The sequence below is a fragment of the Carcharhinus amblyrhynchos genome, chromosome 30 (genome assembly GCF_965287045.1).
Source record: "Carcharhinus amblyrhynchos chromosome 30, sCarAmb.v2.hapA, whole genome shotgun sequence".
Taxonomy (NCBI): Eukaryota; Metazoa; Chordata; class Chondrichthyes; order Carcharhiniformes; family Carcharhinidae; genus Carcharhinus; species Carcharhinus amblyrhynchos.
This window is the reverse complement of record NC_137353.1, coordinates 8,618,338-8,636,966: the sequence shown is the minus strand read 5'-3', so window position 1 is coordinate 8,636,966 and position 18,629 is coordinate 8,618,338. Positions and strand designations below refer to the sequence as shown.

The 18,629-nt window shown below is 46.5% G+C and overlaps 1 protein-coding gene across 1 annotated transcript in view; it reads right to left on the bottom strand.

Moving 5' to 3' along the window:
* The window catches only part of samd11 (sterile alpha motif domain containing 11), a 153,906-nt gene that overhangs the window by 2,611 nt on the left and 132,666 nt on the right, over positions 1 to 18,629 (bottom strand). Inside the window, exon 4 of the mRNA XM_080214915.1 lies at positions 17,252 to 17,341. Within this exon, the coding sequence (XP_080071041.1) occupies positions 17,252 to 17,341 (90 nt within the window). The remainder of the gene's footprint in view (positions 1 to 17,251; positions 17,342 to 18,629) is intronic.

Genomic DNA, 18,629 nt, shown 5'->3' with positions numbered 1-18,629 from the left:
GGGCCTGGGTGGGATTGTTGTCGGTGCAGACTCAATGAACCCAAATGGCCTCCTTCTGCACTATAGCGATTCTATTCTATGATTAGAGGAGGGAATGCATTAGGAGGAAGCTGGGATGAACAATCTCTTTCAATGTCAATATTCCTAAGATTCACTGGGAGAGAAACAGGGATGATGGTGTGTCTAGTTTTTCTGGGCAATGACTTCTCACACCCAATCTTCTCCGGAGATGCGAGGGTTGTCAGAAGGGACGATGGAGACTGGCAATTGGCCACTGGAAGCTGGTGTGTATCGGCAAATCAGGGTTTTCATGCCATAGGTCACCAACCAGGTGGGGCTTGAGACAATACCCGCTCCAGTGACCTCAGGGGTGACTCCTTATAAAAGGAGGCTGCCACCACAAGGCTACTGGAACGACAGAGGTCAAGGGGCGATCTGATAGAAGTCTACAAGATTATGAGGGGCATGGACAGGGCAAATAGTCAGAAGTTTTTTCCACAGGCTGGAAGAGTCAATTACTAGGGGGCACAGGGTTTAAAGGGTGAGGGGCAAGGCTTAAAGGAGATTATGAGGCAAGATTTTTACACAAACGGTGGTGGGTACCTGGAACTCTCTGTCAAGGGAGGTAGTGGAAGCAGATACGATATTGAGTTTTAAGGGATGTCTTGACAAATACGTGAATAGGATCAGAATGGAGGGATACAGTCCCTAGCAGGGTAGGGGGTTTTATTTAAGTCAGCTGGTATGGTTGGTGCAGGCTTAGAGGGCCGAAGGGCCTGTCCTATGCTGTGATTTTCTTTGTTTTTTAAAGCAAGAATAATGCTTTAATTATTTCAATTCTATGGAGCTAGGAAGAGCTGTAAGAATCGCTGCAGTGGAGAAGGAGGCCATTCAGCCCATCGAGTCTGCACCGACAACAATTCCCCCCCAGGTCCTATCCCCATAACCTCGCGTATTTACCCTGCTAATCCCCCTGGCACTAAGGGGCAATTTAGCATGGCCAATCCACCCAACCTGCACATGTTTTGGACTATGGGAGGAAAGTGGAGCACCCAGAGGAAACCCACGCAGACACGGGGAGAATGTACAAACTCCGCACTGGCAGTGACCCAAGGCTGGAATCGAACCCAGGTCCCTGGTGCTGTGGGGCAGCAGTGCTAACCACAGTGCCACTGTGCCACCCTGCTGCTGATTGCACTTGAGGTTGGGCCTGGCGTTTTCATATTTGGGGTACAAAGCATGATTATGCCACCTCTAATGATACCAATCATACAGTGAAATCCCATTCACCACAGAGCTGCCAGGGATACCCAGTAGGCATCAGCAGCTCGGAACACTCATATTAATGAGGCTTAATGTCCAATATTGGCTGTGCCTCATGTCATATTCCAGAGTGCCAGGTAGGGAAGGATAGGACTTTATTAATGGTGTAAAGATTAATAAACATTTACAGAAGTGTACATTCCAAATTTGTACTTCCTCACTCAGCGACCGCAGTTTCAGTCCATAGAAGCACTCTTTCTGGTTCTATCACAGCTTAGTATGGCTCTTGCTCTGTCCAAGACTGCAAGAAACTACAAAGGATTGTGAACAAAGTCCAGTCCATCACGCAAACCAGCCTCCCATCCACATTGACACTCTCTACACTTCCCGCTGCCTTGGAAAAGCAGCCAGCATAATCAAGGACCCCACACACCCCAGACGTACTCTCTTCCACCTTCTTCCATCGGGAAAAAGATCTAAAAGTCTGAGGTCACGTGCCAAGAATAGCTTCTTCCCTGCTGCCAACAGACTTTTGAATGAACCTACCTTGCATTAAGTTGATCTTTCTCTACACCCTGGCTATGTAGCACTGCATTCTGCACTCTCTCCCTTCCTTCTCTATGAAGAGTATGCTTTGTCTGCATAGTGCGCAGGAAACCATACCTTTCACTGTTAAAACATGTGACAATAATAAATCAAATCAAATCACTCCTGATGGGAATGTGGGCAAAAGTGGATCTTTGGTTAATATCACAGCCTGTGTACAATTAACCACAACTAATGTCCACCTTGGACCTACCATGCCAACGCAGGGGCTGCCTTGTATCCCTCTCTGCTGATTGCTCCCCCACCTATCCTTTTGGTTACTCCCTCTCTCCAGATGATATTCTCCATGTTTCCCCCTCCCTGTTCCACTAATCACGGTTAGTGAACAAATGTAAAATGAATGAAGTAGAGTGTTAGGGAACTGCAAAGTCTGCAAACCAAAATTGTTCATTGCGTCAAGTTAAATTCTTCTAAATTTTCTAAAACATTTCAAGCACAATGGTTAGCGCTGCTGCCCCATAGTGCCAGGGACCCGGGTTTGATTTCTGGCTTGGGTTACTGTGTGTGTGGAGTTTGCACGTTCTCCCCATGTCTCTGTGGGTTTCCTCCAGGTGCTCTGGATTCCTTCCACAGTCTGAAAGGTGTGCTGGCTAGGTGCATTGGTCATGCTAAATTGCCCTTAATATTCCAGGATGCATAGATTGGGTGGACTGGCCATACTAAATTGCTCATTAGTGTCCAAAGATGTGTAGGTTAGGTATATTGGCCATGCTAAATTCTCCCTCAGTGTACTCAAACAGGTGTTGGGGTGTGGCAGCTAGGAGATTTTCACATAACTTCATTGCAGTGTTAATATGAGCCTACTTGTGACACTAATACATAAACTTAAACTTAATATAGTGAAAAAGAATGTATTCGTAGTCATATAAATGATCAGGTGGCACAGTGGTTAGCACTGCTGCCCCACAGTGCCAGCGTCCCAGATTCAATTCCAGCCCTGGGTCACTGTCTGTGTGGAGTCTGCACGTTCTCCCTGTGTCTGTGCGGGTATCCTACGGGTGCTCCAGTTTCCTCCCACAGTCCAAAGATGTACAGGTTAGGTGAATTGGCCATGCAAAATTGCTCCTTCGTGTCCCAAGATATGGAGGTTAGGGAGATTAGTGGGGTAAACACATGGGGTTACGGGTTAAACCTGGGTATGAGTCAGTGCAGACTCGATGGCCCAAATGGCTTCCTTCTGCACCATAGGGATTCTTATGATTTACTCAGAGCACCTCACAACCAATTGATGACTTCTGAAGCGCAGTGATAGAAACAAAATGGAGGAGCAGAAACCCAGCCGTATCCAAAAAGGGGGCAGTGGTGTGAATAGGCAACCCCACAGTCTGTGGTTCAGAGAATTAGGGCTACACCGCTGTTAATTTGCTCTCCCGTTGAGTGTGTGCGCTCTCTGGGAATGCAGTGCAGAAGCCTTGCTATAGCATTTGACCTTGCTGTAGACATTGCACATTAACAAAAATATAACTTATTGTGCTGCAGGTTTTTACTGTTACCACCTGACCCTATCATTGTCACCTTTCACTGAAGAGTTACTCTTCAGTGGGGTGAAGACTGGAATTCTGTAGCACTTTCCTTCTTGTCTGGTCACCACTCACCGAACGATCGTTCTCTGCCTGTCATTGGAAAGCTTTCCTTTTTGGTGGACTGGATGCGCTAACAATAAATATCTGATATTCAACAATTTCCTCGGCTCAGATCGCAATCTCAGTTTGTCTTCTGTACTCAATTCTCGCTTTGTTGCGTTACTTAATCTTGCGCACTTCAAACAAAGAGATCATTCGATCTTTCTTGGAACAAAAACGTGACGTTTGGATTACCCAGGAGTTGACAGTAAAGGTACCAAGACCCCCTTGGGTCAGTCAATGAATATTTTTGCAAGAGAAAGGTGTCATCATCCCAACTCAGAAACTACCAATCTTAACACACGCGTTATTTTTTATTTCCAACAATTTGTTCTTGTACTCGATATCCGCGTGTCATCTCTCTCAAGGCCAGGGATTCAACCTGTCAAAGCCCATTTAATGAGCACACTGGCATTTTTAACACAATCAGATTACATTCATCCTCTGAAACAGCCTGATAATTTCAAATACCAGATTAGTATGGGTTGGATTAAGATGTATAATTTGATAGGTCAATCAGAAGAAAATCCAGATTTCAATTTGAAACTTAGTACCTACTGAGTTACTTCAAAAAAACTGTTAAACATCCTCCAGTAAATCATGGTCTCTGTGTTCCTGACAAAAGGAAATGACCTCAGAACAAACAAACAATACAGCATAGGAACGGGCCCTTCAGCCCATCAAGCCTACACTGATATATGGCTTCTATCCCTTTGATGCCTCCCATTCATGTGTCTATCAAAATAAACTTTCACCGTTGCTAATGTGCCTGCTTCCACCACCTCCACTGGCAGTGCGTTCCAGGCACCCACTACCCTCTGTGTGAAAAACTTTCCCCGCACGTCTCCATCTCTCACCTTGAACCTGTGCCCTCTTATAATTGACACTTCTACCCTGGGAAAAAGCCTCTGCCTCTCCACCCTGTCTATGCCTCTCATAATTTTGTAGACCTCTATCAGATTGTCCCTGAGCCTCCGTCTTTCCAGTGAAAACATTCCGAGTTTATCCAACCTCTCCTCATACCTAAAACCCTCCATCCCAGGCAACATCCTGGCAAACCTTCTTCGCACCCTCTCCAAAGTATCCACCTCCTTTTGGTAATGTGGCAACTGGAACTGAACAGAATTCGCCCCATCGGGTCTACAATCCCACCCCAGGCCCTAACACACAACCCGTGCATTTTCACCACTAATCAATCCCTCTAACCAACACATCCAGGGACACTATGGGCAATTTAGCATGGCCAATCAACCTAACCTATACATCTTTGGACTGTGGGAGGAAACCGGAGCACCCAGAGGAAACCCACGGGGAGAATGTGTAGACTCCACACAGACAGTGACCCAAGCCGGGAATCGAACCCAGGTTCCTGGCGCTGTGAGGTTACAGTACTAGCCACTCTGCCACCGCACTGCCCATGCTGTCACAATAACCACAATTTTAACCGATCCTACAGTAGGTAAAATGGATCTAAGGCATGGAATCTCATGCTCCTGTGAATCACAGAAAAAGATTCAACCCTTATCCACCGAAACAGAGCAATGGAAATTCGAGTCGGTGTGACTTGCCACTTTCCTGGGGGATTCAGTGAGACAGAGAAGGCTCCTGTCCTGATTTCTTCTGTGAATTCATCACTGCGGATGGAAATCAATGCCCACCTCAATCAGGCTGCCCAGTGCTGGCTGCCGGTGGATTGCCTGCTTCCGTCTGGCGCTCAGGGAGTTAAGACAGCCTCTCAGCAGCAAAGTGGCTAACTGGCCCCATCATTACGGATAATCAGCACTGAGACCGGAGTCATCATTTCAAGGTAAATGCTCCAAAGCCTTTTTCACGCTGCACCGCAGGTTCACCTTAATTATCAAAAGGAGCCTCTTTTATCAAGCGAGAGGAAGGCGACAAGAGCGCCTGCCATTAACGAGATAGTAAAAATCTCATTTGCAGCATCTGATCCTCAGCTTTGTAATCACATCGCGGCACCTAAAATTAACCTCTTCAAGTGTCAGAGTGGCATCTAACGCAGTGCCGAAGTGAGAAGCATTGTGTCAGGGCTAAAACTATGTAATCCCCATGATTCTCCCTGTTAATTAGGCCACTCACACACGGACACTAGGGGCAATTCTTTGGCCATTTAAAGCAACTTCACTTTTTTTGCTCCCTCCCCGCTAAGGTACACGATTTTGGGACAATTTGTTCCTTCGGTACTTAAGAAAAATCTTTGTCGGGCAGTTGTCAAAAACCAGCGGAAAGTCATCACGTGTCTCAACACAACTTCAGTCGCTGCACTCTCGGAAGTGAGAAAGGAAGCCTGAGGCATCGGTGATTAAGAGTCTGCAAAAAGAAACATCTTCAGACAGGCGTTCGTCTTAGGTGAGTGCAAGGCCTGAGCTGTGGACACAGACGCACACCAAAGCCACACGCAGGTACATGAATCAACTCCGCACAATGGTCATGATGACAAGCAACACTACATTTAATAAAGCCAGAATTTACTGCTTTTTTTTTAATCGATTCGAGGTGGGGGAAAAGAAAAACATAAACATCTCTCCAACTCTGTAATGAAACTGTCTGCTATCTTTATGGACACCACAAGAGTTCCTCCCCCCGTCCATAACATAACCAGCTGTATCCTGCTCTGTTAGAGCACTGACCGGTTAGATTTCATTAATCATACTTACTTCTGAAGCTAAGTAGCATACAGGAAAGTGACACTCGGACTGCTCAAAATCCTGCAAAAAGCCAGAAACTATTTTGTTTGCTGATCAGGTGGGCCGTTTCTTCGATTGGCAGATTCAGAACGACCCCCGGAGAGACTCTGCATTAACCTCCGCGAGAACAAACCCAAACCCTGCAGAGTCTCTTTGATGTAACGCAGAGAATCTTTCCACTGGATGAAGGAAGCAAATCGAGGTTTAATTTATCATTGACTGGGTACACTGCTTCATCCTCTTGTCAGTATTTTAATCTCTCATAACATGATCCGCCCCCTCCAGTGCATATGAATCATACGCTAAGATGGGGCAATGTAAGCTGTTAAGGGATAGGGGATTTGTAGGCTGGTGCTGATGCTCATGGAGTTAAAGTCATTGACTGTACAGAACCAGCGGAACAGTTGTTCTCCAATGTTTAAAAAGTTAAAGCAGAATTTCCCACAGATAGTCTCTGCGCAACACTTGCGTTGCGAAATCTCCCAGGCATTACAGTTTTTTTAAAGTTTATTTATTATTGTCACAAGTAGGCTGACTCTGACGCTGCGATGAAGTTACTGTGAAAATCCCCTAATCGCCACACTCCAGTGCCTGTTTGGGTATATTGAGGAGGGGGGGGGGGTGGAAATTTAGCATGGTCAATGCACCCAACCAGCGCATCTTTTGGATGATGGGAGGAAACCAGTGCAAACCCACACAGATGCAGGGACTCATGCAGGCTCCACACAGACAGAGACCCAAGCTGGGAATCGAACCCGGGTCCCTGGCACTGTGAGGCAGCTGTAGCTAACCACCGTGCCACTGTGTGGTTTCTGTGATCTCACTTACGTATACGGCTCAATATTTAGGAAAGCACCAGTAATTTGAGAAGATTGTGCTGGAAATGCACGACACTGGAGAAATAGTTCTTGTTAAATGGTATCTCCCACATCAAAAATTTCTAACACTTGAAGACAGAAACTTTAAACTTTATTTATTAGTCACAAGTAAGGCTCAATTAACACTGCAATGAAGTTACTGTGAAAATCCCCTAGTCGCCACAGTCTGGGTCAAAGCACCTAACCAGCACGTCTTTCAGAGGAAACCAGAGCACGTGAAGGAAACCCACACAGACACGGGGAGAATGTGCAGACTCCACACAGACAGTGGCCCAAGCCGAGAATCGAACCCGCGTCCCTGTGAACTAATACAGTGCTAACCACTGTTCCACTCCAGTGGACTCAAATCTGAAACAGGCTTTCTGACATTGCTAATCAAAAAAGATCAGGTTAAGAACAAAGAACAGTACAGCAGAGGAACAGGCCCCTCAGCCCACTAAATCTGTGCCAACACAGATGCCTCTCTAATATTTTCTTGCTTCTGTGTGGTCTACATCCTCTATTCCCTGCCTATTCCTGTATCTATCCAGATGCCTCTTGAATGTTTTCATAGACTCTGCTTCCACCATCTCCTCCGGCAGCGCGTTCCAGCTATTCACCATCCTCTGTGTGAAAAGCTTGCCCCTTACATCTCTTTCAAACTTTCCCCCTCTCACTCTCAACCATTGCCCCAAGTAATTGGTCTTTTGCTTAATTAATTCATTTCCAATTGACAGAATGTTAAAGTGGAATACAATTCTAAAGGATTAACTTTAACACATGTCAAAAGATATTTTGCATAAAAGATGAAGGACGTTGTTAGACCTTAGACTATGGAGCTTTATTGAACAAAGGACAATACAGCACAGGAACCGGCCCTTCGGCCCATCAAGCCTGCGCCATTTCCTAATCCTTATTTAGAGCCACTACTTATTGCCCATGTTTCTATCCCTCTGATCACCTCCCATTTCTGTGTCCGTCAAGATATGCCTTGAACATTGCCAATGTGCCTGCTTCCACCACCGCTATTGGCAGTGCATTCCCCACCAACATCTGTGTGAAAAACTTCCCCCGCACATCTCCCCTAAACTTATCACCTCTCACCCTGAATCTGCGCCCTTTTACAGTTGACCTTTCCAGCCTGGGAAAAAGCCTCTGACTGTCCACCCTATCGATGCCTCTGACAATTTTGAAGGCTTCTATCAGGTCGACCCTCTGCTTCCATCTTTCCAGTGAAAACAATCCGAGTTTACCCAATCTCTCCTCATATCTAAAGTCCCCCTGACCAGATCACCATATGAATATATGCTGACCATATTATTTCCCAGTAATCAAATGTTAACACTGTGATAAGTCCTCAGAGGCAGAAGTCCCTTCACCAAAATCCCTTTACTTATGAGTTTGACAGCAGCATACAGAGTGCTTTCCGTTAGCAGCCTACACTCAGAGTCCTAGAGGAACTGACACGCCTGGTTAAAGCAAGAAGCTTCCTGTTTGGCCTATCAATTCGGCCCCTAATCAGGGTCATCTATTTGTGGACCGTTAATCAGGGACTTCATATTCTAACAGGCCCACCTCAATTGCCTGATTAAAATCATTGCAAGCACTTAGTAAGTGTGCTGTGGGTGGAAGAACATAAGACATAGGAGCAGAATTAGGCCACTCGGCCCATCGAGTCTGCTTCGCCATTCAATTATGCCTGATATTTTTCTCAACCCCATTCTCCTGCGTTTTCCCCATAATCTCAGATCCCTTTATTAAGAACCTATCTGTCTCTGTCTTAATGACACTCAATGACCTGGCCTCCACAGCCTTCTGCAGCAAAGAGCTCCACAGATTCACCACTCTCTGGCTGAAGAAATTCCTCCTCATCTCTGTTTTAAAGGATTGTCCTGTTAGCCTGAGGTTGTGCTCTCTGGTTCTAGTTTTTCCTATTAGTGGAAACATCCTCTCCACTCTATCCAGGCCTTGCAGTATCCTGTAAGTTTCAATAAAACCACCCCCCCCCGCATTCTTCTAAACTCCAACATGTACAGATCCAGAGTCCACAACCGTTCCTCATGTGACAAGCTCTTCATTTATCTGTATCTCAAGCATCCATCCCCCAGCAAGGGTTTCACTTTGCACCAGTGATGACCAGTGGTACCCACATTGACACCAACAATGTAGAGCCCCTCATGGAATCCTTACTGTAGGAATAAGACCTGAATCGGATAAATCATAAAAATGTATATTCGGTGATATTAATTCAAGTTCATTATCTCCAGAGCTTGTCGATGATGGTTTTAAACTACTCATCATTTAGTCCTGTGGTTCATGACATCAGTTGAACAGCTCAGTGCGATTACTGCTTTGAAATCACTTCCAGGTAGCCATTATTCTTTATTTAATACAGCTTAGCAAAATGATCCAGGGGCTTTAATGCTCGAATAAAGAACAAAGAACTCTTGCCAATTGCTAATTACTTCATTTGAGATTGCCTTCTCGCAAAATTATCCTCTTCTTGAGCAGTGCTTGAGTAGGAAAGAGAATAAGACTTGCTGTGTCTTATTCGGATGTTCGGATATGGCCTGGCTGAGGGAAAATGTTCCTCTGCTTTCCTCCAATGGCGAGTAAAGTATTCAAAGTTGGATTATTTTGCAATGGAACCTCCCTTTTAATGAAAATAATTGCTACTTGCACATATCAATAAATATTCTTTTGTTCACCCTACTGATTAGATGCATTGGCCATACTAAAATTCTCCCTCCATGTACCCGAACAGGCGCCAGAGTGTGGCAACTGGGGGATTTTTACAGTAACTTCATTGCAGTGTTAATGTAAGCCAATTTGTGACACTAATAAAATAATATAAATAAAATAAATAACTGCATTACTACATTCTGCACCCTCTCCTTCGGCTTCTCCCCTATGTACTCTATGAACAGTATGCTTTAGATGCATAGTGCGCAGGAAACAATACTTTTCACTGTATCCCATAATAATAAATCAAATCAAATTAAAAGTTTAAATTTATTTATCAGTGTCACAAGTAGACTTGCATTAACATTGCAATGAAGTTACTGTGAAAATCCCCAAGTCGCCACGCTCCGGCGCCTGTTCGGGTACACTGAGGGGGAATTTAGCATGACCAATGCACCTAACGAGCTTGTCTTTCGGACTGCGAGAGGAAACGGGAGCACCCGGAGGAAACCCACGCAGACACGGGGAGAATGTGCAAACTCCGCAGAGAGAGTGACTCAAGTTGGGAATCGAACCCAGATCCCTGACGCTGTGCGACAGCAGTGCTAACCACTGCTCAACTGTGCTGCCCATCTAAGTTGAGGATTCAAGGCCCACTACAGAACCTGAACCCAACACCTCAGTGCACTGTCAGAGATGTCATCTCACAGATGAGATGTGATATCAGAGCTCAGTCCACTTGCTCAGGTGGACCGAGAGAGATCCCCTGCTGCTATCTGATGGTGGTCAAAGGAGTTTTCCCATTGTCCCAACCAACATTCCTCTCCCTCAGCCAACAATACCAGGACAGAACAAGTGGCCATTATCTGACTGCTTTGCACAGGTCCCTGTCATGCATTGAACTGGTTGCCATGTTTGTCACCATAGCAACAGCGATCAGTTTTAATAGAATCTGTACAGTGCAGAAGGGGGCCATTTGACCCACTGAGTCTGCACCGACCACAATCCCTATCTCCATAACCCAACATAATCCTGCTAATCCCCTGACACTAGGGTCAATTAAGCATGGCCAACCAACCTAACCTACACACCTTTGAAGTGTGGGAGGAAACCAGAGCACCCGGAGGAAACCCACGCAGACACGGGGAGAATGTGCAAACTACACACACAGTGACCTAAGGCTGGAATTGAACCTGGGTCCATGGTGCTGTGAGGCAGCAGGGCTAACCACTGTGTCACCGGGCCACCCCATTGCTCCCATTACTCTTGTCATAGAATAGAATCCCTACAATGCAGAAGGAGGCCATTCGACCCATCAAGCCTGCACCGACCACAATCCCACCCAGGCCCTATCCCCATAATCTCACCTATTTACTCCACTAACCCCTCTAACCTATGCAGCCCGGGACACTAAGGGGCAACTTAGCAAGGCCAATGCACCTAACCCGCACATCTTTGGACTGTAAGAAGAAACCAGAGCACCTGGAGGAAACCCACGCAGACATGCGGAGAATGTGCAAACCCCAGACAGACAGTTACCCAAGCCAGGAATCAAACCCAGGTCCCCGGCAACGTGAGGCAGCAGTGCGAACCACTGTGCCACCGTGATTCCCTCTTCTATCACTATTGATAGGAGCTCTTTGTTAATAATGTTTGACAAGATGGTCTTTTCCTGGGTTTGTTGGAAACTGTGCGAGGCGAAAATGCATCATCGCTCCAAAAGACCGTCATTGTTGTAGGAAAGGTGATGTGGAGCTGTTACGATGTCCCAGTGATTTGTTGTCTCTGAGAATCTGGAGTGTGTGTCTCAATCCCAATTGCCTGTACCAGGAAGTGCTGCTAGCCAGCCAAATCAATAACTCCGTTTTCTCCTGGCTGTTTGCTAATGCCTCTTACGCGAAATCCGGCGGGGTCATTTCAGGGTAAATCATGAAAGACAAACCAACTCTCACTGCAGCCGTCCTCAGGTAACACAAAACAGTTTCACTGTGAATTCTACACTGGCCATGGCTGATCTGTGAGCTTCCCAAAGGTAAGGCAAGGTCAAAGCTTGCGTCACTGTTGGTAAAACTCTACTCCCTGAGTCAGCTGAAGCTGAATCGAGGTCTGGATCAACGGGTTGACGAGCTTAGACTGATAAGTCTCGCTTATCACCGTGCACAGGGTGGAAACACAGAGAAAATCTCCATTAATCACATCCTTAACTATCAATACTTTCATCCCCATCAACCCAAAATACAATGACGTCAATAATAACAGGTCAGATTTATCCATCAGATCACTAACTGATTACTTAGGATCCAACGATAGGAAGATTTTTGTGCCAGTGTGTGGAATGAGATATTTGAGGAGGAGGGGAATTGTTCCTGCAATCCCTCTAGAAATTGTAAGAAGCCTCACAACACCAGGGTCAAAGTCCGACAGGTTTATTTGGAATCACGAGCTTTCAGAGCGCTGCTTCTTCATCAGGACTTGAGGAAGGAGCAGTGCTCTGAAAGCTCGTGATTCCAAATAAACCTGTCGGACTTTGACCCTGGGGTGTTGTGAGACTTCCTACTGTGCCCACCCCAGTCCAACGCCGGCATCTCCACTTCCTCTACAAATTGGCAGCAGAATTGGCGGAACAATGAGGATCAAGTGGCGTGGTGGCACAATGGTTAGCGCTGCTGCCTCACAGCGCCAGGGAGCCGGGTTCGATTCCTGGTTTGGATCACTGTCTGTATGGAGTTTGCACGTTCTCCCCGTATCTGCATGTGTTTCCTCCGGGCGCTCTGGTTTCTTCCTACAGTCCCAAAGGCGTGCGGGTTAGGTGGATTCACCATGCTAAATTGCCCCTTTAGCGTCAGGGGGACTAACTAGGGTAAATGCATGGGGATACATGGATAGGGCCTGCGCGGGATTGTGGTCAGTGCAGACTCAATGGGCCGAATGGCCTCCTTCTGCACTGTAGGGATTCTATGATTCTATGCCTACAACTACCTACACGCATTGACAAGGAATTTCATTCACCATCCCCATTCCACCCTTTTCCCCCACCCCATCCCCAACCATCACCGATCCTGCCTTCTGCTTCCCAGCTCAGCACTGCAACTGATGCAAAGGGGCCAACTTAGGAATCTGGGTATTTCCATTTTTTTAAAAGTTTATTTATTAATGTCACAAGTAAGGCTTACATTAACACTGCAATGAAGTTAATGTGAAAATCACCTAGTCGCCACACTCCAGCACCTGTTCGGGTACACTGAGGGAGAATTCAGCACCTAACCAGCACGTCTTTCGCACTGTGGGAGTAAACCGGAGCACCCAGAGGAAACCCACGCAGACAAGGGGAGAACGTGCAGACTCCACACAGTGTGGAGACCGGGAATCGAACCCAGATCCCTGGCTGTGAGGCTGCAGTACTAACCACTGTGCCACCCAATGGAAGAACAAAGAGCAAAGAAAATTACAGCACAGTAATAGGCCCATTGGCCCTCCAAGCCTGCACTAACCATGCTGCCCAACTGATCTAAAACCCCTATCCTTCCAGGAACCATATAAGAACACAAGAACTAGGAGCAGGAGTAGGCTATTTGGCCTCTCAAGCCTGCTCTGCCATTCAATAAGATCATGGCTCATCTTTTTGTTGACTCAGCTTCACTTACCCGCCCGCTTACCATAACCCTTAATTCCTTTACTGCTCAAAAATTTATCTATCCTTGCCTTTGTATTTGTCCAGATGCTGTTTAAAACTCATTATCATATCTGCTTCCACTACTTCCTCAGCAGCAAGTTCCAGGCACCCATCACCCTCTGTGTAAAAAAACTTGCCTTGTACATCTCCTTTAAACCTTGCCTCTTGCACCTTAAACCTATGCCCTGTAGTAATTCACTCTTTGACCCTGGGGAAAAGCCTCTGACTATTCACACTGTCCATGCCCCTCAATCTTTTAGACTTCTATTAAGTTGCCCCTCAACCTCCGTCATTCCAGTGAGAACAAACCCAAGTTTCTCCAGCTTCTCTTCATAGCTAATGTCCTCCATACTAAGCAACATCCTGGTAAATCTTTTTTATACCCTCTCCGAAGCCTCCGCATCTTTCTGATAGTGTGATGACCAGAATTGCACTCTATATTCCAAGTGCGGCCTAGCTAAGGTTCTATAAAGCTATGATGAGTTGTGGCAGGTTAGAGACAGGTGGTGTAAAGCAGGCAGATGTTGACAGTCAATATGATGGAACAGATAAGTATTAGGAAGCTCATTTCTGTATCAAATATGACAGGAAGGTTACAATGACCTGGCTTGGCCTCAAATTGTGACTGGCGAGAGAGGTGGAGTGGGTGGAAATGGAATGGAGTTTGTGTTAATTAATTAGATGGATTAGCCACGGGAAATGACAAAGGTCATGGGTGGAAGAGGGAACTCAATGTTAAAATGATGGCGCGGGCTCATTGGGCCGGAGGGCCTGTTTCCCGTGCTGTGTTGTTCTTTGGGTTATGGGGATAGGGAGCCTGGTTAAGATACTCTGTCAGAGAGTTGGTGCTGACTCGACGGGCCTCTTCTGCACTGTTGTGATTCTAGGTTTCAACCTTTGGACTTGGCTATTCCAAAGCATTGCAGTCCAGCCTCTCACCTCCCTTTCGAAATAAAATTGGCAATGACAGTAGGCGTGACTTTCTCAGCTGTTCACGCCACACTCTTCCTGCCCCCGTTACAGCAAGGTCGGAGAATTTGGCACCCGGCCAAATCTCCATTCCTTGCAGCGGGATGGGAAATCCTGTGTGAATGGCCGTAATGTTCTGCCTAATGGCTTCAGCCTTCCCAATGTTGAGTTGGAACAATTTTTTGCTCATTCCCTGTTGGATGCTGGACAAGCGGTGTGAAAAGTTGGTTGTTGCTTGAGTAGCGGTGAGGTAGGGCTGGATGTTGTCAGCGTGTGTGAACTTAATCTTTTGCCTGATCTGAGCTTTGTTGACAACAGCTTTGCACTGGATGTAAATCTTCCATAAACAATCGATAGTCACACCCAGATCCTCTCTGCTTCCCGCACTAACTAAAAACTGCCTCACTCTGTACCAACATTTTTAACCGATATTTATCTATCTACATCAAAATCCATCTGAATTTTATTACCGTTTGTGACCACTGAATTTCCACACTTATCAGTTTTTCATATTCTCAGCAGTCATTGTTTCATTCCCATGGCATTGCCCATGGGATCTCACAGGATGGATTTGCTGGTTTATCAGATTTTCTTTATCCGTTTATGGGATGTGGGCTTCGCTGGCTGGGCCAACATTCATTGTCCATCTCTGAGGGCATTTAAGAGTCAGCCACGTTGCAATGGGCCTGGAGCCACATGTAGGCCAGACCATGTAAGGACGACGGATTTCCTTCCGTGAAGGACATTAAAGTTTATGTATTACTGTCACAAGTAAGGCTTACATTAACACTGCAATGAAGTTACCGTGAAAATCCCTTAGTCACCACACTCCAGCACTTGTTTGGGTACACTGAGGGAGAAATTAGCATGACGAATGCACCTAGCACGTCTTTTGGTCCATGGGAGGAAACCGGAGCGCCCAGAGGAAACCCACGCAGAGACGGGGAGAATGTGCAGGCTCCACACAGACAGTGACCCAACCTGGGAATCGAACCCAGATTCCTGGCATTGTGAGGCAGCAGTGCTAACCACTGTGCCACCGTATTAGTGAACAAAATGGGTTTTTCCAACAATCGACACTGGTTTCATGGTCATCTGTAGATTCTTAATTCCAGAGAGTGGATCTCATAGAAACTTATAAAATTTGAACAGGATTGGACAAGGTAGATTCAGAAAAAATGTTCCCAGTGGTGGGGGGAGCCCAGAACCATGGGTCATAGTTTGAGGATAAGGGGCGGGGGGGGGGGGGGGGGTAAACCTTTTAGAATTGTGATGAGGAGAAATTTCTTCACCCAGAGGGTGATAAATGTGTGGAATTCGCTACCACAGTAAGTAGTTGAGGCCAAAACATTGTCTGATTTCAAGGAGAGATTAGATGCAGCTCTCGGGGTTAAAGGGATTGAGGGATATGGGGGGGGAAGGAGGGGATCAGAGTGTTGAATTCGATGATCAAAATGAATGGCTGAGCAGGCTCAAACGGCCTACTCCTGCTTCTTGTTTCTGTGTGCCTACGAATTCAAATTTTAACCATCCCCTCTCCCCACGGGATGGATGATGGCTAAGTGGGAGCGGTGAAGGTTTCTTGAGGTGGTTGGGTGGGAGGCGGTGGGGGCGGGGAGTGTTGCCTATTGCTGGAGCTCTCGTTTGCCCAAGCAAGGCTGGTTACCAACACTGACTTGCTCCCACATCTCCCACATTACTTTGTTCTGCAGACTGAGGTTATTTATCTGACCTTTTCGTTTGTTTCGAAAATCAAGAAGCCAGACATCAAGAGGTTTTCTATCTCTCCATCAGATCCCTTTTGAAATATTTTTCCACCTTGCGTGATTTTCAAACTTTTCTTCCCATATCTACCTCCGCCATGTGTCACTATGTGCAAATTCCCCTCCGAGTCACTCACCCATCCTGACACAGAAAGGCCAATATATTTCCTTCACTGTCGCTGGGTCAAACTCCTCCCTAACAGCAGCGTGGGTGCACCTACGCTGCAGGGACCGCGATGGGAGGCTCGCCACCACCTTATCGAGGGCAATTAGGGATGGGCAATAAGTGTTGAGGCCTAGCCAGCGACTCCCGGGAAAGAAGAATAGGCTCACAGCACCATCTATCAGTGCGATATTTTCATGATGTTGTGGTTATGCATCTTTTTAATATACAAGATTTCATTCCAAGTATTAATGTAACGGCCTCAGTGTGGCCCATGAGGTTGGCTTCTTGGAGTTTAAGCTCCTTGATTGAGGCAAAGATTGCCTGCTCAATCAGGGAGCCTCACCTGTGTACATATATGAAGGAATGTCAGGGCTACTGGCACTCCGGATTCTAACATTGTACCTGAAGCACTTTAGGATGGAGATAAGTTTGTAAATAAAGGGAATCTGGTAAAGGGACCCCAACCTAGAATCTATCATAGAATCCTTACAGTGCAGAAGGAGGCCATTCAGCCCATTGAGTATGTCCCAACCAGTCACTATCCCTGCAGCCCCATATATTTACCCTAGCTAGTCCCCCTGACACTAAGGGGCAATTTAGCACGGCCAATCAACCTGACCCGCACATCTTTGGACTGCGGGAGGAAACCGGAGCACCCGGGGGAAGCCCACGCAGGGAACGTGCAGGCTCCACCCGGACACTGACCCAAGCTGGGAATCGAACCCGGGTGTGTGCTGCCGTGCCGTCTCTGAGGGGTTACTTCAATGAATAATAATTTCTGTTCTTTATGGGTTGTGTACAGATCGTGTATTTCAGGAACCAATCTAAGATAAACTCCCTCCCTCCTGCCACGGGAGGGCTGAAGGTGCCTGGTGTGTGAGCAGCAGAAAAAGCAATGAGACATTTGATAAAACTGGATGATTTAAGGGGGTTTAAGTCACTGACCTTTCACCTCTGGGATCTGGGTGCAATTCAAATGCAGTACAGACGGGCGGGTTGAAAATCTGCTCTGTCTGCTGGCCATAAGCGTCCAATCTGAAACAAGTTTGATCATTCTCAATGTAGTTCCTAGTGCACATGGGCTACACAATACAGTTACCCTGAATTTGACACTGACGTACATACGGATGGCAATAACATTCAGATAACCCCATCGCAAAGTGCCAGGAGGGGGATAGAGCAAAAAGGTGACTGTTGGGTACAGAGTAGAGGGAGCTTTACTCTACATCCAAACACACTTGACGTACACCAAGTCAAAAAAGGGGGGGAAGAAAATACCCTTGTTTCCCTGTAACCCACACCTTTGCTAAGCACCAAAAAATTAAATCTTCACCTCTTCCAAGGTTTTAGCACAATGGCAGAGCTAATCAGAAATGGCAAAAATAAAGGTGATGTGGGGCGCGATCGTGCTGGCTGTTCGCGCCGTGCTCCCGCTGCAGAATTTGGCGGCCAGTCAAATCTCCGTTCACTGCAGCAGGATGGGGAATCCCGCCGGAGTGAAGGGTCGGAAAATTCCAGCCGTAATGTCCGGCACGGATTGTAAAATGTTCTGGACCCATCCTGACCAAATCTTGCATTTATTCTCGACAAACTATATAATTAGCCTGGCTTGCAAAAATTCCTGAAGTTTCTCCTAAAGGCTAACAAGCGGCAGGTTTATTGCATTACGCCATGTGGCCAAGCGACACTGATTATCACAATGAGGTGGAGATGCAGGCGTTGGACTGGGGTGGGCACAATAAGAAGTCTCACAACACCAGGTTAGAGTCCAACAGGTCCATTTGGAATCACAAGCTTTCAAAGCAGTGCTCCTTCCTCCACTGAGTGGAGAGTTGGGTTCACAAACACGGCATGTATGGGCAGAGACGCAATTGCAAGATAATGTTTAGAATGCGAGTCTTTACAGGTAATCCTGGTAGACAAGTTCCGCATCCATGAAGATGGCCTCAACCAAAATCTTCAGCTCATGTCACACTACATGTTATCCGTACCATTTGGCCTGGGTTTGCAATATCTACTAACTGTCCAGGCTTGAGACAATTCACACTTCTTTAGCCTGTGATTATCCCTCTCCCCACTGTCTGTACCTGTAAAGATTTGATTACCTGTAAAGACTCGCATTCCAACCATTATCTTGTAACTGAGTCTGTGTCTATATATGCCCTATCCAACTCTCCACTCACCTGATGAAGGGGCAGCGCTCCAAAAGCTCGTGATTCCAAATAAACCTGTTGGACTCTAACCTGGTGTTGTGAGACTTCTGACTATCGCAATGGCAACGCTGTTACCATCACAACCAACTGCCATTGCCTTTCCTGCAGCA